The sequence below is a fragment of the Pogona vitticeps genome, chromosome 7, assembly GCF_051106095.1.
Source record: "Pogona vitticeps strain Pit_001003342236 chromosome 7, PviZW2.1, whole genome shotgun sequence".
Classification (NCBI taxonomy): Eukaryota; Metazoa; Chordata; class Lepidosauria; order Squamata; family Agamidae; genus Pogona; species Pogona vitticeps.
This window is the reverse complement of record NC_135789.1, coordinates 5993680-6018226: the sequence shown is the minus strand read 5'-3', so window position 1 is coordinate 6018226 and position 24547 is coordinate 5993680. Positions and strand designations below refer to the sequence as shown.

Below are 24547 nucleotides of genomic sequence, written 5' to 3'. Positions count from 1 at the left end.
GAAGGAAAGAGGCGTAGCGACCAAGGGCTCAAAACTGGGCTTTTAATTATAATGGTAAGGAGTTGGTCAGCAGGTTCCGGCGCGATTCCTAGCTAGCAAAGGTCTTCCCCATGTCTTCCTTCCCTTTGTATTTCCTCTTGCCGTGTGTGAAGGGTATATATCGGTATTTTATCATATGCTGCAACAAAAGAGGGGGAGGGGGAGGGAACCACTTTGAGGACAAACATAGGACTTCATTCCCCAATCTGTGTGCCTTTGTGAAACAACATCCCCAAATCTCTTAACACACCGAGCTGTTCTTAGCAAGAAGGAGCCATTCATGACCTCTAAGGGAGCTGAGCAAAGTATGACCCTCGGGCCATGCTTCCCACGCACTGTTCTTTACTGCCGGCGGTGCTGCCTGGGGCTGCTGGGAGTTGTAGTCCAGCAAGATCCAGAAGGCCATCCTTTGTTCTTAATCCAAAGCAGCCGACCATCACAATGGAACACCCGCCCAACTTTCACTATTAGACCTGTCACTTTTTTGTGTCTCTCTCCCCGTGTGTGTGAGAGAGAATGGACTGGGAGGGCTTGGGACTGGAATCAGGAGCATGATCATCCCAGTGGTAAAATCCTCACCTTGATTTGCCTCTTCATTGTGATGCAGAAAAGCATAATGAAGTACATGACGAGGATGGGCCAAAATACAGGAACGTTGAAAGCCTCGAAGAATGTACACGTCATTGCCACCAGAATGCCTTTTGTAGCGGAGTGCCTTGGAAGGGAAAGGATCGGTTGGTTTTTAGAGTATTTCCCCCACACACACAGACACCTTTCTTCTTACAAAAGACTCGAGGTGGCTTGCGTTATTAAAACCTTTAAAGCCAACCACAGTGAACATACACATAATAAACAGAATCAAACAAAAGCCATGCTTAAAAAAAAAAACAATGAGCAACACCAAATATGCATTCAAAAGCAGGAAAGGGACCCCCCTCCATTTAAAAACCCCACTTGCGGAGGGAAAGCCTGTCTGAAGAGAAAAGTCGCCACCTCCTTATGGAAGGACAGCAAAGGTGGGGCCCGTTTGGCCTCCCGTGGGAGGGAGTTCCAAAGTCTGAGAGGAGCCACCACCGAGGAGGCCCTCTCCTGGGTCCCCACCGAGCACACCTGGGAAGGTGGTGGGACCCAGAGAAAAGCCTCCCCGGATGATCTTAAAACCCCCGAGCAGGCTCATAAAGAGAGATGCGGTCCTTGAGATAACTTGGGTCAAAGTTGTCTAGGGCCGTGGTTCTTAACCTTTGTTACTCAGGTGTTTTTGAACTGCAACTCCCAGAAACCTCAGCCAGCAGAGCTGATGGTGAAGGCTTCTGGGAATTGCAGTCCAAAAACATATGAGTAACCAAAGGTTAAGAACCAGTGGTCTAGGGCTCTATAGGTTAGAGCCAGGATTTATCAGCCAGGGGAGCTGCTGTCAAGAGAGGCTGTGTGATCGCTGTGTACAGCCCCAGATATGAAACCTCTGCAGACAATGGACTAACTCAACCCAGACGTCATTCCTGGTGTGTGTCGACCCTCGTGCTCTTACAGGGAAACCCTGCTCCGCCTCCGGTCTTCCTTTGACCACTCTTGGGCATGACCTCCAAATGGACATGTTAAACTCTTGTGCTCACTTCCACGCCCCAAGCTGCAAGGAGACCCTTTCAAACCATCATCTGAAGTCTAGATTGCTGATGTGACCTGGAGCAGGTGAAGAAACTGAGGAAACTGGTGTGGGAATGGTGAAACACACACACACACGCGTGCACATTTTCTTGCCAGGGTAGGATGTTGAATCATCCCTATTTTGAGGTAAAATTCGCTCACCAGAATTTGAATTCAGGTAGCCTTCGAATGAAGGGTCGGAATTCCTCGTTTTGTTTTGTCGGTAATGAAGGACCTTCATCTGTAAGGAAAAAGAGAAAGCACAAGATCTTAAAAGGGACAGGGGTCCTACGCAGCTTAAGACTGCTCTCCCGTGGAAATCAAAACACAAAGCTATTTATTACTGGACCCCTGAGACATCATTAAAAAAAAAAAAGCAAGTGTCTTGAAGTCTTTCAGAACTCAGGCTTAGCTCCAGTGGATGAAGTATTAAAATGCAAAAATTACCCCAGATGGAAATTAAAGCCACGACCTTGTAGTTACTTAAGTCCCAAAACAGAGGGAGGGGGGGCCTTGCAAACTCAAGGGACATGGTGTCACAAGGCGGCCCCCGGAAAGATGTAAAACCAACTGCTTGTCTCCACCTCTATAGGCAGATTATAGGCACGTTCCTACAAGCATTGTGTAATATGCTATTGCGGTGAAACGCAAGTGTCGTTCTGTCAAGGTGCACAGCTCCTGTGATGGCCCAGACGGGTACTAAATTTAGGACACCAGGGCAGGAACAGCCTGCCAGGGCCAAACTATGTGTGTTATCTAAGCATCTGCCAGAAAAATGAATTCCTTGATTGGCCTCTTGGTTGTGTTAAAACGCCTTCTTTGAGTTAAAAGAAAGACACAGCTCAGGGGAAGAGCGCATACTTTTGACGGGAGTTGCTTGTCTGCATTGCAACACACAGAATTTCATGTTCAACGTGACACGCCTGTCCTCTTTGAGTTTTGGAAGCTCGGCTTGGATAGTCCCTTGGATGGGAGACCGGTGGGGAAAATACAAGGGATTTCTAAGCAGGACTAGGCGCCAATCCTGCCTAAAACCCCGTAGAGCGAGTCTTACTCAAGAGTTAGCTGGGCAAAAGGCCTGGAAACCACAGGCCAGGAAAAATTCTGAAGCTCTGATTTGCATGCCACGGGCTAAATCCTCAGCATCTTCAATTCAAAGGATTCAATAATGGGGGAAATCTTCTACCAGACAGAAGTAATTTCAGTGTTAAACAATACTGGCATCCACAGAGTGCAAGCTAGAATAAGGCACCTCATACTCTCACTTCCTTTATACCAGATAAATCTTATCTAGGACAGGAAACGTAAAAGCATCAGGCACTGATCAAAGGACTGGTTAACACAGAAGGGGGACAGGTGACACAGATGATTAGAAAGCTCAGAGTATAAATGCCACATCATCCCAACCTCACGGAAACCAGCTCTCATTCAGAAAGCTTTTTTTCTTTTCTTTTGATCCCCTGTACCAGCAGGGGGAAGTAGGATAATTCAGGAATTCTAACAAAGCACCTGTCATATTTTCGCCAGCCTTTTTAAGGTTACTTGTTCATCCAGGTATCTTAAAAATGAAAATGCTTCTTTGCAAAGACAGTGACATGCAATACATGCATTTTTGGACTTCAGGGCAGTATGAAGCATATAACTGTATACTGTATCTATTCTTAATAGGCCACCTTCTCTAGTACAGTAAATAACAGGAATCAGGAACCCTGTACTAGTGCTGTCCATGAAAACGGCACCTGTACCAAGACTAAAGCAAATCTCACGAAGTTCCTTTTACCTGAATCCTCCATTAGAGAGGGATCTACCTTTGGCGACAAGAAAGCTATGAAAAGGTTTAGGTGGTAGATGCCCAAGGCGTACGTCACGATGTACCAACCCTGAGAAGGAGAGAGAAACCAAAACATAAAGTCAAACAAAAAAAAGTTAGCAGTAGTTTACAACCTATTGTAAAGATACACAGCCACCAATATGTCATTCGCCCACGTCTCGACGAACAAGAAAGCCAGTATAAACCAGAGGCTATTCTGAAGTGGCAGAAGCAGTATAAGGCATAAAAGTAACTAGCAGCGGAAGAACATGAGAAAAATTCAGAATAAAGCCAAGATCGAGCATAGCCGCCTAGAGTGGTCCTATGTGATTCAGATAGGCGGGATATAAATTAAATAAATAAATAAAAAAAAATAGGTAAGCAACCAGGAGTCTACATTCCAGCCCAAACATCCCACAATTCTTGATTGTTGTGTGCTCGTTTTAAGCACGGGGCGGGAGCGCCACTTCGTAACTCTAAACTGGCAAAAAGCAGGAGAAATGGGACAACACGGAGAAGGCAAGTAGAGGATGAATGATCTATCTGGAGAGAAATAAGAGAGACAGGACAGTTGCGGGCAGAGTGGGAGAACGGAGGGAAGTAGTAGAAAATTTTCCCTGCATGAATGAGGAAGAAATCAGGATGAAGAGAGGTGCTATGAGGGAAGACAGATGTGATCAGCCCCCCCCCCAGATAGATGAGTATAAATCAAAACACTCAAAGACAAATCTCTTCTTAGGGGGGTGTTACTGTACTTTAACACACAGTGATTTCCACCCCCCCTCTGTTTTACGGGCTTAATTTGGTGAAGGGCAAACGGATGAACAGAGATGCTGGTGAAATAAGCAGAGCAAAAGCAGGAGGGAGCCAGCTCTACCAATAGTGCTGTTCAGTCCCTTAAACGATTTTGGGTCAGCACAGAATCCAAACGACGAATAACCTCCTACTGCAACTTAGCAAGGGGCATAAAGTTCGACAGCATCTCTGAAAGCGGCGACCCATGAGGCCCTGAAGCCCAGCCTTCTCACCTGCAGTAGATAAACTCTAACCATGTAGATAAAACTTAAACCCAGCGTGACCACCCATCGCACTGCGGTGTACGGAGTAGATTTGTCTAACCAGGACTGGTAAATCTGGAAGAAATGCAGAATGACATAGAAAGTCAACCTGGCAAGGCTAGAAGGGCCATCTCTTAAATATCGCAAGTTATTTACAACAGCATGACACAGCCAATGACTACAGTAGCCATTCGGTGGCCCTCCAGAGGTCTAGGAGCTACGATTCCCATCAGTACTAGCCAGCATACCTAGTGAGGAGAGGTGTGGGAGTTGGGAATCCAGCAGCTGGCCCCAATTTGACTCATCTGATAGGGGATAATCTAGCATTCCTGCAGAGTGGGGTGCCCAAACTTGGTTCCCCAGATGTTATAGGACTACAACTTCCAGCGTCCATCAGCTTCAGTCATGCTGGCTAGAACTTCTCAGAATATCATCTTTTCTGCCCTCTTGATGCTTATATTACCTAACAAACCACCATGACTATGTCCAATTTTTACTTATGCCAATAAAGGATTTATCTATCTAGCCATCTATCTATTTATCTATCAACTGGAAACCCAAGTATGGAAACCGTGGTAGAAGGCACGTCTGTGACCTTAACAACATTTAAAAACCCGTGTAAAACGGTACTCCAGAGAAGGAATATACTACCTCACAACAACTAAATTCCAGAAACATTATATTTGCCCTTCCTGATGCTTCCTCCGATCCCATCCTCATGGAGAATTGAAGGTGAGGTTCCGCATATCTCTGTGGTTTACAGGCCTCTGGCTGCAGAGCCAGAGGTTGGGAGTTCAATTCCCCCACTGGGACCCTCAGCTGGGTCCCTTTCCAACTCTACAGTTCTCAGAATGCTATCATTATTGGTGGGAGCCTTTGAATTACTGCCGAAGGGAAAAATCTTTCATGGGGTAAATGCATCTCTCGGCCACCGTTTCGAAACTTACCTGTCCGAGTCTCGTGAAAAATCTATACACCACTGAAGGTTTGCCATGGATGGAATCGCCAGTGCTGTCCCCTTCTGACATTGTTGCTGTGGAAATAAAAACGAGGACATTGACTCAACAGAATTTGGGGCAGGTTACACTTTAAGCAGGGGCTGGCTTTGCAGTAACAAACCCCTTGGAAACTCTGAAGCTAGAGAATGTGGATCCTGGGCATCTGAGGGTGGGAATCCATGGGGATTCCACAGAAACAGCGCTGAGGATTCCAAACAAGATTGGGCCCCAGGTATAATAAATAAGAGTGCTTTCCTCTAAGTGACTTCCAGAACAGAGATCCTGGCACATTTGGGGCCCTGAAACATTTGAAGAGGGCCACAGAATGGAACCAATTCTTCACATATCACCTTACAAGGTTTGAACGTTACAGGAAGCCAGATTTCGGTTGAATATCAGGGGGAAAAACACCTGTTAGAGCAGTACAACAGTGGAACTAGTTACCTCGGGAGTTGGGGAGTGCTCCAACACTGGAGGCATTCAAGAGAAACGTAGACCACCACCTGGCAGATATCCTTTGATTTGTATTCCTGCATCGAGCAGGGGGTTGGACTTGATGGCCTCATAGGCACCTTCCAGCTTCACTATTCTATCGTGCTATGACTTACACAATCATGATTTGGCCTATACAGTGGTGCCCTGCTTAATGAGGATAATCCGTTCTAGCAAATTCGCTGTTCAGCGAAATCGTCGTCAAGTCGGGAAAAAAATCCATTGAAATGCATTGAAAACCGGTCAATGCGTTCCAATGGGGGAAATACCTGATCGTGAAGCAAAGGTCCTCCATAGGGCGGCCATTTTGCGATGCCTATAAAGCGAAGAATCGGTCCTGAAAACAGCGGGGAGTCATTTTGCGACCCGCCGATCAGCTGTTTCTAATCATCATCTAGCGAAGAAATGGTTCCCAAAGCAGGGAACTATTCATCGTCAAGCGCAAAAACCCATATAAACATCGTTTTGTGATCACAAAAAACCCATCGTAAAGCGATTTCATCGTCAAGCGGGATAACCGTCTAGCGAGGCACCACTGTATTTTTTTAATATGGTGTTTGTGGTCATGGCCAAAACCAGGTGGAGAATGGCTCTACTGGAGGCCCACGTAAATGTCAAATGCATCTAAAATTGCATTTTATATCCAGTTTTTTAAAATGCAAGCAACACCTGTGAGTATGTGTGTGAGAGAGAAAGAGAAGGGGAGGGAGACAAAGTGGATGAAACTATTAATAATAGGATCACGGTAGACAGGGACTGGAAATGTCCTCTCCTGTTTCACACCAAATGGGGAACTTTATCCAGTTACAGCTTTGAGGGAAGGAATTTCCTGCAGGAACAAAGTTAAGGGGGAGTAAAGAGTGCCATTCTCCCCACACATACACACACCTGTGGTTCAGATACTTATAACCCCATAATTATTCTTCTAAAGTGAATTTCTGCATAAGCAGAATCACAGAACCCAATTATGGAATAACGTCTTTGAGGCCCTGCTCTGGTTTGGCTCTGGATTGAGCACCATGGTTTTGCTGGACCTTTTCACAAAACACAATTGTGGCCTTTGTTCTGCAGAGGCTCTCCCAGCTGCTGATCTCAGATGTCTTCGATTGCCGTGTGTTTTATGACCACATTGCTAACACCAGAGCAGAAATCACTGGGTCCAAAAGATGGAAGTCCAGTTCTTTGGCAACCAACAGATCAAACAAGATTCCCATCCAGGGTCCGGAGGAGACGCGGAGCAAGATTGCATAACAGTGATTCAGAACGCTTCTCTCTTCTGCCTCAGCAACGTGGAGAACAGGCTCAAGGGCTTCGGGGTCTGAAGCCCTCAGGAGCAAACCGCAGGCTGGCCGATGATTGTGATTTACGACTCGGGTGGGGCGGGACCCCCCCTCCTCTTCGAGCTACCATTGGTCGAACTGAAGAGGGCAAGGGCTCTGCCACATCACCCAAAGTCATCCTCGATTCCACTTCCTGGTCTGTCATCGGCTGGGGGGCGGGGCTAGGCGCTCTCCCCCCCACACACACACACAAAGCAAGAGTGAAAGCCTTCCAGGGAACCAGAGGAAAGGGTTGAGGCTCTAGACACAACTGACAGCCACACGAGGTGGCAAAACGCAAGGGGAGGGGGGGGGTAAGGGGGCCAGGGAAGGAGTCCAATCCGTCTGGAGAGGCACAGCAAAGGGAGTGAGGGAATCAAGAGATTTTGGCACACTGACAAGCCGATTCATAAAACACAAGAGTCCTGCCTGAAAGTAGTAAAAGCATGCAAAAAAAGAAAAAGAAGAAAGAACTACGTGCTCACTGACTTTTATCCAAAGGAATCAGATGCAGTTTCATAGAGTAGACCTTTGGTCTAGATGGGCGGGATAGAAATCCAATAAATAAATAAAATAGCAAAGCTAACATTAATCCCACCTAACGTTAAATGCCTAGACCTGACATGGCATGGGCAGAAAACATCCCCTTTTCCTTTCCTCTTCTCTGCAGCTCCCCCCCCCCCATGGCCTGCAAACCAGCCCCTCCCACGCTCATTTTTCAAGGGCCACCGGAGGCCACTGTAAACATGGCGAGCGCCTGGCTCACGGGGGTCTGGTAGCCCCACCACCTGCCAGCCACTGCCCAAAGAATAGATGTCACTCTTTGGTCAAAGGCATTTCCAGGATCATTGAATACAAAGGATTGCAGTCGGAACATACAGAAGAACTTAAAAAAAAAAAATAGCGTGAAGCCTCACAGATAAATCCGGATGGGATAAAGCTATCTCTGCCCAGCTAAGTATGAATTTCTACAGGCAGAGTTACTACTAAGGAGGATGCATCAAACATTGCTTTGGTTGATATTGATCTGAGTTGAATATCATACTACTTGTTTAATAATTTTTTTAAAAAATTATTTGTATACTTCCTGTTTTCGCTTTTAAATATGGTTTTAATGAGGCTAGCCCCCTTGAGAAAGGCGGCATGGAAATATTTTAAATAAATCAATAATGGTCACTCAAAAAGCTACCCTTCGACAAATCTTAGCTCAAAGGAACGGGCACCTCATAAATCAAACCCGACCCCAAAAACATCTATATTCCACTGTCATTTACTCTGGTATGCTGAAGATCTGTAATGGGGCATTTAAACGATGGAAGAGAAATGCCAGTTGAATATGGTAAGAGTTGGGGATGCCTTTAACATAATGGCCACAGAGGACAGTGTGTCGTGAGCAGTTTTTGTCGTCAGGCCCAATATATACACTTTTGATTTGAGGTATGATGTCAGGGAGAAGAAAAAGTGGTGCCGCCAGCAGGATGACGCCGAGAAGCTGTCGGCGAGTTGTTCCACGAGGATCCCGGAACTGGATTAGACCCACATTTTTCGCCGAGAGCTTCCAGCCAAAAGCTTGGGGCCAAGCAATAAGCAGGAGATGGAAGTCTGCCTGCCGTTTCTGCCATGCATTTCATGTTCGGTGGCATTCTGCCCCTGCACATGGAGCGTCTCTCAACCTCTCACAAACGGGCACTCATGAATAATAGTTACAGTTCATCCTCATTTCCCAGACAGAGAGTTCCTGCCAGCCAGCCAGCCTCAGGTTGTAGAGTGTTGCAGGCAAGACATTTAATTTTTACGTTTTTGATTCCACTTCTGGGGAGAGTGTTTTCTTCAGTTTAGTCTGTGGCAATCATCCTCATCATCTTGTGCCATCAAGTCAATTCTGACATGGCAACCCTTTTCAAGGTTTTCCAGGGAGAGAGGACTCAGAAGTAGGTTGACCCTTCCCTTCCTCTAGGGGGCGCTGTGGGACGGTGCAGCTTGCCCAAGGCCACCCAGGCTGGGTCTCCTCCCAGGAGTCATAAGAGGGGGAATCGAACTCCCAACTTCTGGCTCAACAGACAGAGACCTCAGCCACCAAGCTATCCAGACAGCTGTTTCGTGAGAAGGAGATTAGATTTTTATTGTTTTCTGTGTCACGGACTGTAGGGTTACCTTGAACATGGGGATTATTTTCTCTTGCTTTTCAATCATCTCATTTTCATTACAAATCAGCTGATATCCACCACTTCAGTTTGCGAACGGGGAGGTAAAAAAATCTGTCTTTATTAAGGTATTTATAACCTTCCTTCCCAAAGTAGCAAACAAGGAAGAAGAAATACAACAGCTATAAAGAGAAAGCAAAAAATGCAATAAAATCAGGGAGGGAGGAAGAAACATATGAAAATTTGTAAAAACCTTTCAACGACTAATAGCAGAAAACAGGCCAAAAAAAAAATTCCATTTCTCCTCAACTTCACCACACCGGCGGCTAAAATACATCTTAAATGAGCAATACGGCTGGGTTAAGGCCTGATGAACTGTTTCCAACTTGTTTGAAGGACGGTCTCCCTCTGTGAAAGCCTCTCTGGTGTCCAGGGACTCAAAATTTTTAAATGGAACCAATTCTTAACGGTGACAAAGGCTACTGGGATGAAAACGCCAAAAGAAGCCTTTTGTAAGTATGGGTGTAAGCGCTACTCACTTCAGGTCCATCAGGAAAAGGCCTAAATCTATCCGCTATACTTTCGCTTTCGCCATTAGAGGGCAGAGGAAATAATAAAAAAAGAAAGCTGTCAGGCCAGTTTTTCAAAGGCGAGAAAGATCTAAAAAGTTCCATGACTTCTGATGTAAAAAAAAAATACCAATGGGATGATGACCGTGATTTGCCCCCACCTGCTACTTCCATCATCCACCAAGACGAAGTAAAGCAAGGCACACCCTCCTGGTCCAACACCATAAACAGACAGATCTAGTCTTCTTCCTTGGACTAAACTGGCCTTCACCTGCTGGAACAGCTCACCCTCTTAGGGCACCAGGTAACGCTTCTCATATGAAATTTGGCGACAGGGAGCTGGGTCTCAGAATCAACCTCGTTGTGGCAGCTGAATGAGTCCCTGCATGTAGCAGTCTAGAAATCCAGTACTGTACAGAACTATGCAAACTCTTTACCAATGGTGTGTCTATAATGTAAATAGCGAAGCTGCCAATGGAATTCATGGAAAAATTAGAAATCTGCATCAAGATTATCGAGAGAGATGATGATGATGGTTTGTGCAGATACTGGATCTCAATTGCCCAACCACCTTTGAATATTTCAAATTACAAAAGGCACAGCACACAACAATATTCTGCATTGCTTTTGCAGCCACAGTAACTTGAGTGTCAAATCCCAAGGGCAAAGCGAAGCTGATGATGCCCTACTAGTGGTTCCCAACCTTGAGTCTTCGATGTTCTTGGACGACCACAACTCCCGGAAGCCTTACTACTTGCTGTGCTGGGCAGGGCTTCTGGGAGTTGCAGTCCAAGAACGTCTAGAGAGACTAAAGGTTGGGAACAAGCCCTGGCTTCACTAGGTCATTAGAGGCCACCAGCTGAAGAACGAAGCAAAAGCAACCACCCGTGGACATGGGAACGGCAGTCCAAGTTCAAGCTTTGATCTCGGTTGAGAAGGATCACTGCAAGACCTTCCACTTCTGGTGGTCCTGCAAAGTCACTCAAAACAAATATATAAACATGCACACACACACACACACACACAGTGAGCTGTTGTATAGCTCAGTGATTTGGGTCTCTGGCTGCAGAGCCAGAGGTTGGGAGTTCGATTCCCCCACTGGGCATCCTTGACAGGAGCTGAAGTCCATGATCCACAAATGATAAAGACGTTGACCGATAATATATAATAACAGATACAGGTTTTAACCAAAAACTGAAATATCTGTTAAATCAGTGGTCCCCAACCTTGGGCCTCCAGATGTTCTTGGACTACAACTCCAAGAAACCTTGACCACCACCACCTCTGCTGGCCAGGATTTCTGGGAGTTGAAGTCCAAGAACATCTGGAGGCCCAAGGTTGGGGACCACTGTGTTAAATATCACCACAGAAGGAAACACAGTTCCTAATACTCCTTTTTTTTCTGTAGCTCAGATGGTGTGATTTCTGAGTTCTGCAACTGCTTACTTGTAATATAGTACTGTCTGAAATTTCTTGATATTTGTTCCCAAAGCCCCGATGATGACTACGGGGACCACAGAAATGCACTGCCTGCTCCACAAAATTATCTCTCTAGTGTCGATGTGGAGGATAGCCACTTCCACATAAATCACACCAACAAATCCTACCATAACTGTACTATGGTGTAGTACCGCACAATATTGCACAACTGAGTTTAAAGTACAACACAAACACCAGCAGAAATGATCACCCACCCAAAGGCACCCTAAGTGGGAGAGATACACCTCCTTTGTACCCCACTGCTCATCATAAAGGAACCAGAACAAGATCATGCTCTGGGTCTCAGCTGTGGGAAAGAATAGCTACCAAGCCCACAGCTACGACCACTACACCACTACTTGCCGTTTTTTGCTTTTAAATATTGTTTTTTAATGGTGTATGCCACACTGGGTTGTTTTTAAGGAAGAAGGTGGGGCAAAAACAAATTATTTGTTTGTTTCTTTGTTTATAAACAGACAGACAAAAACAAAACTCAAGAAATGTGTGTGGACTCACAAAACCTTAATAAAAATGAAAACTAATTAGTCATAAGAGGTGCAACCTTGCTACATCTGGTTCCACAGCTACCTGGTCATTGACCAAACCTTCATTATTAAGACTCCAACGAGGGAGCAGGAAATCAAACCCTAAAACAGGAATTAAAAGGAGGGGAGGAAAGGCCAAAGGTAGCGATGGGGAAGGGCAAGAAATTAAGAGAACAAGGAACTTCCAGAAGGCTGGGCAACATGAATGGCTGCCAATTCCCACGGGATTGGCCACCCAGTGACAAGAGAGGAAAATGTAATGGCTGTCCATCATCATTTATTTGTGGGTGGGTGGGAAACAAAACCTCGAAAAAGGGAGCTCAAGAAAAGGCGCAGGGTAGGTGAGTGGGTGAAATCACCCCACCAGGAACAAATGCAAGCAGGAGGGTGGAGGAGGAAACCCCCTGTTAAAATAAATAAATAAATAAATGTATTTGTTTGTTTGTTTTTCCTCCAGGTCAGTATTTAAGAGGGTTGTTTTTTAAAATTTAATTTTAAAGCAATTTATTTTCTCTTTGCACACAAGCAAGGCCATGCAATTCAATTGCATCTCCCTGGCAGGAGGGAAGGGGGATGATCTTGATTCCCTTTTGCAAGGATAGCCCCCTTCCCCCCCCCCAGGCTGTCTTGACCAGAACCTAGAGGTATATTGTGAGACCTGGAAATAAAGAGAATAAGACCAGAGGCTAAGTCTGGAGGGGAAAAGGAAATCGTCCCGTCCCGTCCCCCCCACAAACACACACTCGGGGCGCAACCCTGGGGGAAAAAGAGAGAGAGAGAGAGAGAGGGCGGCCCCCCACCCCCTCCATGGCCCGGGCCCGGTTGCTAGGGGCAACGGGCGAGGCCGGGCTAGGCCGAGGCCTAGCCGTGGGGCGGGACGGGGGGAGACTTACAGGCCGCGCCGGCGTGCGAGTCGGAGGGGAGTCCCACCTTCCGCTTCCTTTCCGGGCCTGCCTCACCAGGCAGAGCCGCTGCTGCCGCTGGGGGTGATTGCCGACGCCGCCTCCTCCTCTTCCTCCTCCCTTGCCCGAGATGGCGACGGCGCGCCTAGGCCGACGCGGCGGAGCTTCCGCTACCGGGGCGGGGAGGAGGAGGAGGAGGTGGCGGTGGCGGCCCCGGGTCAGGCCAGCCTTTCCTGGGCAGGTCTCCTCGGAAGGAAGCCGAAGCTTCAGGCCCACCAAGGGGGCGGGGGTTCCGTGCTGGACACAAGAGACGGGGGGGGGGCGGAATACACCACACACACACACACACACACACACACACACACACACACACACTTGCCCCAAAAAAGCGAAGGAGAGATACTTGCAAAAATCAGCGAAACGCACACACAAAGCCTTGCAAACACACACACACACACACACACACACACACACACACACACACACACACACACACACACACACACACACACACACACACACACACCATTGTAAAAAATAAGCGGAGCACACACACAAAGCCTTGCCCCCCAAAAATTAACCACACACAGAGAGACAGAGCCTTCCGAAACTTAGCGAAGTACGTACACAAAGTCTTGCCAAAAAATAATAATAATAGCGAAACACACACACAAAGTCTTGTAAACATGAGCAAAATGCACACAAACACACACGAAGCCTTGGAAAAATCAGTGACCGCTTCAGAGTCTGCCATACATTTGAATATAGTATATTTTTTTGGTCGTTGCCCTCCATGAAATACACGTGTCTTATCTCGCGGTCTTGCTGAAATGTGAAGTTTGGGGGTTGTGGCCGTCAATGATTGCAAACAGGCCCCTAGACGTGTACCTGTATATCCCAGTCTTGCAGAAGTTGAACGCTTTGGTGTCGCCATCAGAGAAAACACACACCCGCACTTCTCAAACGTGACACAGAAAGGGGTTTTTTTGCTGTTGCCATCCATGTGAAAGAACACACACCCATCTCGGAGTCTGGCTGTATAGTTTGACTTTTTTACGGTTGCAACTCATGATCCAAAACCAAACATATCTGAAAAAATTTAAAGTTTGGGTCTTGGCGTCAATGAAAAGGACACATTTCTACATCCCTGAGACTTGTAAAAAACAAAAAAAAATTAAAATTCCATTGCAATCCACGAAACACAGACACACAAATATCTCGTGGAGTCTTGCAGACATGGAAAGGGTTTGAGTTTTTTTTTAATGCCACCACTGCATCTCTCACGCATCTCTCTGAAGGTCCTGCAAAATGTGGGTCTGGTCTGGCCATCAATGAAACATACACCCTTTCAAGCCATAAGTGTCTGAGGAATGCTTTGTTTACTAAACCTCGAGATTTTTAAAGGTTTTAAACTTTTTTTAAACTTGATCTATGTTTAATTATTTTTTAAAAAAATTATGGTATAGCTGGTTTTTAAAAACGGTTAACAGTTGTCTAGTTTTAGCCGTTGTAAGCGGGCTATGGGGAGCAAAGCAGCGAATAAATAATATAAAGAATTAATATAAATATATGCGCATCATGTAGCCTTGCAAAAGTTTTAAAGAGTTCTGTCCTTATAATCAATGATGCATACCGATTATAAGAACAAAACTCTAAATTTCTCCCCACATAATATCAGGATTTTGAAGAAATTCAAATTTATTTTATTCCCATCAAGGCAACAAACACACAAGTATAAATAAATAGAACTCGGTGTTGTAAAAAATTTCAGTTAGAGCTTCTTCTGCCTGTAGCGGACGTCCCGCCCCTTAGCAACCAAGTAGCCAATCAGCGGCGGGCATTTGTAAACCGAGGCGCGAGATGGCGGCCTCCAGGACTGGGGATTTTTTTTTTATTTTTTGCAGGACGTTTTGCTGAGGAGATAGTTGCTAAGGAGGACGAGGAGGAGGAAGAAAATGAATGGAAATGGCAGGGACGGGAAGGCGGTTGTTGGCTATTAAAAACGTAGCTGTCACTGCTAGGTGGAACTTCCATGTATAGGAGCAGTATATCTGGGAATACCAGGCGCTGAGCAGAGAAGCCCTAGGGCAGGTATGGGGAATACCCTGTGGCTTTCCAAGTGTGGGTGCATTTATTTATTTGCTTGCTTGCTTGCTTGGTTTTAAATAGTTTTGCCCTGCCTTTCTCCTAAAAGAAGGACCCAAGGTGGGTTGCATTATTAAAAACATTAAAAGCTACAAATGGTGAATTACTCAAATAAATAAAATAAAATAATAATAATAATAATAATAACAACAACAACAACAACAACATATGTTTCTAGATCTCTCTCTCTCTCTCTCTCTCTCTCTCTCTCTCTCTCTCTCTCTCTCTGTCTCTGATTTCACCTTTCTGAATAATACATACAATGTCCTCTTTTGGGAGGACAGACCTTTTAAACTGTTCCCCACACTCTCATTGGGCAAGCTGCTCTGTTCTTGAGTATTTCTGTTTTTTCAGTGGCTTCAGCATAAAAGTCTCCATTCACACCAGGTGAGTTGTGTCAGTTCTAAAAGGTATGAGGAAGTAGAGTAATATACATACAGTATGAATATGAAAAATATCCTTCTCTTTCATTGAGATTTTCCTACTTGGTTTCATTGATATGTGACAAAGTACAGTATTCACTTGAAGGTCCTGCTATGTCGGAAGCAAAATGTTGTTTTTGTGCAACTAAGAAGATGAAATTCCATGGGAATTTCTCTCTGTATATCGTATGTTGTGCAAAACCGCCTGTGGGTGATCGCCGTATGTTGTGTGAAGGTGTAGCAAAATCCCTGCCTAGAAATTCATCGAAGATTACATTGAATTCCAAATTTCTTTTGATTTCCATCTAAAATGTGCTTTACTTGTAGGCATTTCACAATGTACGAAGTGACCCAAGCACCACCACCACCGGTCCTAAGTAGGCTTCCTGGGATGTGAGTTTCACACAGTCCAGGTGGGCTTCAGACCCTGTCTTTAATTGTATTCATAGTCCCATGTTCCCGCTTTCCGTAATGAATGATTTGAGTGACTGTGTGCTATCAAAAAGCTGTTAAGTTGACTATGAAATGAAAGTGCTCCTTACTTATCCCTTAACCATAAAGAATATACTATGAATCTTTTTTTTTTTAATGTGGCACTAATGTCTTTGAAGATACCTTGGTTTTAAAGACCTAAAGGAATATGGGTTACGATTCCATTCGTTGGGAAGATAAAAGACCCCGTGAGTACTTCCTTTGTTCCTCATTAAGCTGCCCTGATAATAATAAAAAAAATATCGGCGGGTAATTATTCATTTGTAATGTCTCATGTGGAGAAAGCCGCACTCGGAATCTTTATTGGAATACCAAGGATTATGAAGACACATTTGCCGGAGCGATTTCACACTTGCTTTTTTTAAACTTTATCATATATTTGATTCAAGGGAGCACCTACTTGCGCCGTCTTCTTTGGGGAGCGCTGAATGGAGTCAGCCATGGAAAGGGTGAAGTTTTCCAGTGGTGTTAACAGAAGGGAAGCCGAATGCCCTCGCCAAAGCTAGGACACTCAGTGAGGTGTTCCCGCCCTGCCAGATGGTGAATTTGGGGGGTACACGGAAGATTGGTAGAATGGGCAATAGAGAGATCTTGCCTATGAAACCCAACGAGCCGTCAACTTTTATTGCGTAAGCCTTACTGAAGCTGCTCCAGAGAATTCTTAGGAAGTGCAAAAGATGGGGCTTGAATTTTACCTCTTCAACCATTCTTGAGTCATGGGTGTTAGATCAAGTCTCCAAAATACTGGATTGGATTGGATATAAGCAATACTGGCTTATATCCAAAGGTGGTAATAATAATAATAATAATAACAATACTGTAGTCTTAGAACGGCAGAGCTGGAAAGGGACCCTGTGGATCATCCAGTCCAGCCCCTGACAAGGAGGGCCAGTGGCGGGAATCGAACTCCCAACCAACTTCTTGCTCTGTAGCCAGAGGCCCAAAACACTGAACTAGGCAGCATCCTTCCAGGGATGTTGGCAAGTCCCCCAGTCCAACATTCAAGTGCAAGTCTTTAGGTGTGAGTTCTGACACACTGTATTCTAGAATAGAGGCCTAACCAGTACTGAATAGAGGGGAACAACTACCTCGTGGGTTTTGGAGACCCTATTTCTGTTAATAAAGCAAAAGCAAAGCAAAGCGTGCTGCTTATATACTGCCCCATAGTGCTTCAAGCACTCTCTGGGCGGTTTACAAGTTAATTATGCAGGCTACAATAGCATCTGCCTCTTTTGCAGCCACATCACACTGTTGGCTCATATTCAGCTTGTGATTCTTCTCACTCATAGTATTATCAAGCCAAGTCTCTCCCGTCTTGTAACTCTCATTTGCTGTTTTTCCCTTCCCAGGTGTAGAACTCTGCACTTACCCCTGTTAAATGTCATTGCTTGGTTTCCCGCCTTGGGCTCAAGCCTATCAAGGTCGTTTTGAATTTTGTTCCCATCCTCCAAGGGATCATTGCAGTTTGTGTCACACAAGAGATTATCCACCCTGAAGACTTAAAGGCATACAAGATGAGATTTGTAACCCTGTTGCTCTCTTGTGATTGTTGACACACTTTCACTCAATACAATGTTATTATTTAGTGCACAATTTATAAAACAACAATAATTTCCTTTTCTACAGATTTAAGTTTCTGCTTTTCCCCTTCTGCTCCAAATTGTCTAGGAGTAACCTACCCTTTTCCCTGTAATAAATCATAACACTTTCATTGATAATGTGCCAATTATACAAACACTGCAGCCTTAACAATTAACTATTCTCTATTCCTATTTTACTGCGCCTGAATATAGGATGTTAAGGGATGTCTTTACTCTTTGTCATCCTCTCATGCTCTATACAGTTCTTTCTCTTTTAAGGATGTCTTGTTATGGAGTTCTGGCTTTTGTAGATTTCTAGTTCTTTTTGTCATCGAAGCGACCAACATGAATTTGACCCAAGTCCGGGAGGCACTGGAAGACAGGAGGGCCTGGTGTGCTCTGGTCCATGGGGTCACGAAGAGTCGGACACGACTAAACAACAACAACAGTTCTTTTTTAGGTAGCCGCGCTTCTGTTTCCCTTGCTAGTACGGATATTCTGATATTCATTATGACACCTGTCATATTGCTCGGTATGTGCTGAAATATCATTCATGCATAATAATGCAGGAAATTAAAAAATGGGCACCTGCTGATGACCTGTCTGTTAATATCTCAAATGCTTTCAGAGGCTGTCTTACCTACGTGAGTACATGGAGGGGGTGGGCGGAAGAGAGAGATTATTGAGAGAAAGAAAGAGAGAGGTAATATAATAGATCTGAAATGATTTCACAGTAACCTGTACAGATTGACCGCTAAAATCCAAGCCCCTTTGGCTTAGCTGCTTTTCAAATTGACCTAAACAGTTCCATTTGCAGGGATTTTCCCCTTGTTCGTTCCCTGAAAACAGGACTTGTTGCCATCTTGTCAATTTTGTCTATATACAATTAATGGCCAAGACTGCAACTCTTGTCCAACGTTGAGAGCGACAGGCCAGAGCGGGCATTTTGCATTCTTTCCTAGGGAAACATAAGAACTTGATTCGAGCAGTACACAAAGACCACTGCAAACGGGTTTTGATCCTGTGATCTCAAATCACTCAACAACTGGGGTGGGGGAATTGCCCCTTCTGAATTGGCATGGTTTACAAACCCTGGCTTTAATTATATTAGTGCTGATTTTTGGTTCTTTCTACACCGAGTGTGACTGAGTCCCTGAATAATGGGGGGAAAGGGGGCTTCAGGCCCCTTTAAAATGAGCAGATTGATGTTAGCCTGATTACAGCAGACTTCCTTGGATCAGATGCATCTCTGAAGATGCTAGATGAATTGGCCTGCACCTCTCCTATTGCAGAGACATATAGAATCATCCACCCCCAGTCAGTGCAAGTATACGCAGGTTACCCTTGTGCTTTCTAAAACGGAGCCCCTCTGTAGGTGAGATGAAAACCTTGCAGATACAACTTCAGATGAAAAGTATCTTAGCTACCAGAAATCTGGGAAGATAATTGTTCTGAAGAGAATCCATGGGGTACTAGATAGCTTTTGACTTTGCTCAGGAAGTCAAAAGGAAGAGTTGAACGTATGTGTCCATAGCTCAGTGGCCTAGATCTCTGGCTGCGGAGCCACCGGCTGGGAGTTCAATTCCCCCACGGTGCTTCCTTCAGATGGACTGGACGCAATGATCCACGGGGTCCCTTCCAGTTCTGCAATTCAAAGGTTATTCTAATAAGAGATGGACCACAGCCCAGGGTTAAGACTCATTGTTTACATGCAGAAGGTTGCAGTTTTAATCCCTAACACCTCCAGGTATGACTAAGAAAAATACCTGAACCCTTTCTAAGTTTCCTTTGACAATACTCGTTTAGGGAGATCCTGTGTTTGCATGAACCAAATTAACAGAGAAGTTCTCACTTAGGGTCCAAACATCTGGCAAAATCCCATCAAAGAAGGGCTGTCACTCTATCCACTGCACCCTTTGTTTTGAACTTACTGATCATGAAATACTCATGTTCTGGCAAGTCAATTCTGACTTATGGACTCTTTTTGGGGGGTTTTCTAGGTAGAGAAGACTCAAAAAGTGGCTTCTCATTTCCTTCTCCTGCAGGGAGGAATCCCTGGGGCTGTGCAGCTCGCCCAAGGCCACCCAGGCTGGCTTTTCTCCCAGAAGGTCCAGTGGGGGGAATCAAACTCCCAACCTCTGGCTCAGCAACCAGAGACCTCAACCACCAAGCTATCCAGCCAGCTGGTCCTTAAATGCTACCGATCCATAGTGTTAAGTAACAATAGAATAGAAAGAGCTCAAAGTGGCTGGCTCCGTCTCCTTTTCTACCGCTTGATGGCTCTCTAACATCTGCTTTAAAACAGCTCTTCCTTGAACCGGTTCCAGGTTTCTCTGCTTGCGGAGCCTGCTAGCTGGAACGTTGTTGTGGCTCTTGGCTTATCTAGCTCACAAGTTGTCGGGAGGAGGGCAGGGCCAAAGATCAGGGTCCAGGCAGGGCTGAGGCCATCCTGGGGGCTGAAGAACTGCAGCTGCCGTCCTCCTCCTCCTGCACAACATTGCTAGGTGGAGCAAAGACACAGCTTGCTTCTAAGAGCCTGCAGTCCTTGGGAACTCAGGCAGAGTTTGTGGGGAAAGTGGGGTGTTTTTTTGCTTCCCTATATGTAAGCCTAGCAGAGCGTACAGGCAGATCAGACAGGTGAGACGCTTCTCCTCTTTGGGAGAGTCTCAAGTATGTGTGGCTTTGAAAATCCAAGGAGGAAAGGATTGTCGTGACGTGTCATCAAATTGCTTCTTTCTATAATTCAAACATAATTGCCGAGGCATCCTGTTCAGGAGGGAAGATGGCCGTGTAAAGGCAGAAATGCATCTCTCTGTGTGCCCCTGAGCGCGTAAAATATGTCTCTACAGAAAGAAGGAAAATAAAGAAAGAGAAGGAGAAAAAGAAGGGATTGTGACACATTTGCCTCTGGGTTTGTTTGTTTTTTAAGAGGCAGAACCCTGCTCCCCCCTTAGTTAAAATTAGCTCTTGGGTGCATTTATTTATATTGTTAGAAATTCTGGGATGGAATGTTCTTAGATCTGTTAGTCATCCTATTCCTGTCGCCTGCCCTGTGCGTACATGTCATCTAAAGGTTCCCCAGACTGCCAACAGCAATAATTGGTCAGGCGAAGGGGAGAAGCTGTTGCAAAAAAAATTTGGCTATCGCGGCTTTGCTGGGGAAATGGAGGAAGAGAAGTGAGCAAGATGGGGACCGTGTGTGTTTCACAGCTTGGTATTTGCCGTAGAATATGGTCTCTCTGAGAGGTTTTATTTAAAAATAAAACCAGCATGTTGCTGGTCCTATTTAGTTACCATGTGTGGGGGGGGGAAGCATGGACGTGATTTTATTTCCTTGTTTTAATCTGAGCTTATACCTTTCAAAAAAAAAAAAAAGCCCACAGAGGAAAATTTGGGGCAGGCAGGGTGCTAGTAAATTTAAAATCAGCCTCCAGAAAACAAAAGTGCTATGTATAGCAGGTATTTATAGATCTTTTGCTCCCACCTTTCCAAGAACGCTGAGTGGCATACGTACCTCACTTTGCCTCTTTTGATCTTCACAAATATCTGGTGCAGTAGCCAAGAGAGCTGCTTGGAGAGCATGATGACATAACAGAGATTTGAACCCAGGTCTTCTTGCCTCACAGTGACCTCGACTGAGCAAGCAGAGAAAGCTTGGCAGATCCAGAGTCTTCTTACTGTTATGTCTCCCTGTTCTGTCCATTGCCCGAATACGGTTTCTGGGACTTGAGTGGATACGAGGCTCAATCAGATTTTGGCTTTTCATCACAAGGATCCTACAGTACTAAGGGCCCTGCTGTTATCATTCATGTATCCCTGGGACGCTGCATCTCTCTTTGTCCGTACTGAGTGTATTGAATACCACGTCCTTTGAGCAGTCCTTTGAGATGGGACCTATTCTACAAATGGACTGAATCAACAGGCAGCATATGAAGAGCATATATTGAAACGAGAACTTAAACCTGGAAGGCAGAAAATAGTAAAAAGAATAATTTGGAATTTTGATATAGCAATAGGTATAGAATGGACGTTAGTATGTTATTGTTTCTCCTCTTCCCTATTAACCTCAATTCCCCTTTTCCTTTTTGTCATCCCCTTGTTAAAATAAAAAATAATAAAAAAGAACTTCTGGGTCACCCAAGGTTGAGAAGCACTGCCTTAGAACATCCTGAGCTGTAAAAAAAATCAGAAATACTGCCGTGCTTTTACTGATACAGTAAAAAGTTTTGGATTAAGCCGAATGGAAACACTCACCCTTCTTCAGATGGTTTAAAAAACCCATGGGGGAATTCAGAACAGATAAAGCTTCCAAGTAAGCATGAAGCTGGGACTGCTTTTTGAGTTTTGAGTCTTGCGGTTGGTTGGCTTCCCGGGAGAAGGAGAGACACATGACATTTTGGAGAGGACAGTCCTCCAGTTGATGCTATTGTAGAGCAGTCTTCCTAACGATGGTCTCCTCCATTTTAGGGCCTGCCCAGTCACGATACGATTTAAAGATAAAAGAATCTGAAAACGTTGGGAGATTGGGACCTTGAAGCTGTGCATCCACAGCAACGCATGTGGACAACCAACCACACTGCACCACCCAAGTCACCTGCCCATTGTCTTCCCCACTTGGGGGAGATGCATCATCATTCTTGTTTGAATTACAAAACAATCCATTCTGCTTTCTTTTTTTTAACTCATACATTTAAATCAGCATGTGCAAATTCTAGATGGGCCAGTTGCCCGTTTCAGTAGAAGGCAGCATTAGCCAGTAGTTCTTGAATGTATTCTGAGCCATTATTGGAGAGAAGTAAAAAGGGAACAAGATCGCCTTGCCATTTGACATACGGAGGATCTCAGATACCCTAATTGGGAGATCTCCTGATCACCAAAAGGTAGGTGATGATGGAAAACACTGTTCTCTACTCCAGACCGTGGCAATATGCTACCAGGCGCAGAAGGCAGCACTAACCACTGAGCGTCGTGGCGCAGTGGTTAAAACGCTGTACTGCAGCTAAAACTGTGCTCACGACCTGGGGTTCAAATCCCAGGTAGCCGGCTCAAGGTTGACTCAGCCTTCCATCCTTCCGAGGTCGGTAAAATGAGTACCCAGCTTGCTGGGGGAACAATGTGTAGCCTGTATAATTAAAAAATTGTAAACCGCCCGGAGAGTGCTTGTAGCGCTATGGGGCGGTATATAAGTCCAATAAATAAATAAATATAAATAAATAAATAAGCCAGGTGGATGTGCCTAATTCAGAGGTATTCTGAAGTTTCCCATATCAGCCATTTCATTCTGAATTCAGTGTGTCTGTGTGTGTGTTGTGGCTTTTCTTTCGGCAGAGTGAGCTGCAAGCCCTTTTCCCAGTCTGCAAAGAAGACTTAAAAAAAAAAAAAGCGCACACCCCCATCCATCTTTGCAGGTGGGAGAAGCCCATAAGGTTAGCCACCTGTTCCGTGTTGTTAACAGGTGTGTCGAGCAGTAGGCCTTCCTCCGGGAAAGAAGACAAACTCAACGCAGCCAAAATACACCAAAGAAGCCGTTCAAGAGCAAGGCTGCATCGAAGCATCTGCTAAGGGGAAGCCAAGCAGGAGCCAGAGATTTGCATGGCAATGCCAGGGTGGTGGACAAGGGGGGAAGAGATTGTCAGCTAGAACTATTTTTAGCCATCGCTGCAAAAGTCATGTACGTTCCTTACACACCACTATGTCCTAGATTCAGTTGCGATCGCATTTGGTGGCTTTTTCAACTGAAGAAGACCTGGACAGCCAATTTGAGAATGAATCCCCCCCCCCCACGACCTTTGGGACATGTAATGCTAGTTACACTAGGGATGAATAGCAATCTGGATGGCTCCATGATGCCAGCCACCATGAGGGGATGTCTTGTCTTCGTCCTCACCCATTGCTACAGAAAGTCTTAAGTACCGTATTTTTCGCTCCATAAGACGCACCAATTTTTTAGGAGAAGAAAACAGGAAAATATAATCTGTTTTCTTCGCTCCATAAGACGCACAGACTTTCCACGCCCCTGTTTTGTGGGGGGAAAGTGCGTCTTATGGTGCGAAAAATACGGTATCTCTTTCTTAAAGATCCCTTAGGCTGGAAGCGTCACCCATCAAGGATGCTTCAGCCGGGATTTGCTTTTACTTTTTCTAGACTACAAGCTCCCAGAATCCACCTGTTCCAATTCTACCTTACTGCTTTGACTTACTGGGACCCTAAAAAGTAGGTTTCGTATAAGGTGGTCACGGGTGTATCGCCAAAAGGGAAGAAAGTTGTCACCCGAAGAGAAGGATTTCATAGATTTGCACAAAACATACATATGGTAATCTCTGTGCTCAAAGGTCCAATGTGGTGTCACAGATAAAATAACGGACTAGGACTCTGGAGATCAAGGTTCAAATACCCACTCAGCCACAGCAACTCACTGGGGGAGTGGAACTGGTAAAACCACTCCTTAAATACCATAGTTACCTGGAAAGCCCTGTCAGGGTCACTATAAATGGGTTTCAACTTGACGGCACAGAACACCCACACATGCACAGAGGTCAGTCAAGGAACGATTAAAGTTGTACGTACAAGCTTATTTCCCCAGGACTTACCTAGATGCCTGCTGCTGGATCAGCTCTCTATTATTATTATTATTATTATTATTATTATTATTATTATTATTATTATTATTATTATTATTATTATTATTATTATTATTATTATTATTATTATTATTATTATTATTATTATTATTATTATTATTTATTGTATTTATACCCCGCCTATCTAGTCATTTCGACCACTCTAGGCGGCTAGGTTCTGCTGACTGAGAATGGACAATTTCAAGGCTCTGCATCGCCTTTCTTGGCATCCTTTATCCTTAGAATAGACTTCCAAAGGATTGGACTGGCCTCAAATACAGCATACCTT

At 44.9% G+C, this 24547-nt stretch overlaps 1 protein-coding gene and 1 long non-coding RNA gene across 2 annotated transcripts; one reads left to right on the top strand and one right to left on the bottom strand.

The window, feature by feature from the left end:
- Window positions 1-28: 28 nt before the first annotated feature.
- Window positions 29-13172, bottom strand: RER1 (retention in endoplasmic reticulum sorting receptor 1). Its single transcript, XM_072977660.2, has 7 exons — window positions 12991-13172; window positions 5499-5584; window positions 4522-4626; window positions 3464-3563; window positions 1846-1924; window positions 619-754; window positions 29-178 (listed from the first exon to the last, which is right to left on the bottom strand). Exons 2-7 carry the CDS (start codon window positions 5577-5579, stop codon window positions 89-91), a joined length of 591 nt encoding a protein of 196 aa, XP_072833761.1. The 5' UTR covers window positions 5580-5584; window positions 12991-13172; the 3' UTR covers window positions 29-88.
- Window positions 13173-13337: 165 nt separating this feature from the next.
- On the top strand, window positions 13338-21763 carry LOC140701638 (uncharacterized). The gene is made up of 2 exons (XR_013538010.1): window positions 13338-15090; window positions 15894-21763. It is a non-coding gene; the product is annotated as an uncharacterized LOC140701638 (long non-coding RNA).
- Window positions 21764-24547: the final 2784 nt, after the last annotated feature.

What these genes read in the sequence shown, in the direction of transcription:
- RER1 (XM_072977660.2), bottom strand. Translation starts at nt 5,579, where the DNA reads ATGTCAGAAGGGGACAGCACTGGCGATTCCATCCATGGCAAACCTTCA. An exon ending in TTAGAGTTTATCTACTGCAG is followed by an intron (nt 3,564 to 4,521) that starts GTGAGAAGGCTG and finishes TCTCCTTCTCAG; the next exon opens with GGTTGGTACATCGTGACGTA. An exon ending in CTACCTGAATTCAAATTCTG is followed by an intron (nt 755 to 1,845) that starts GTGAGCGAATTT and finishes TTCCCTTCCAAG; the next exon opens with GCACTCCGCTACAAAAGGCA.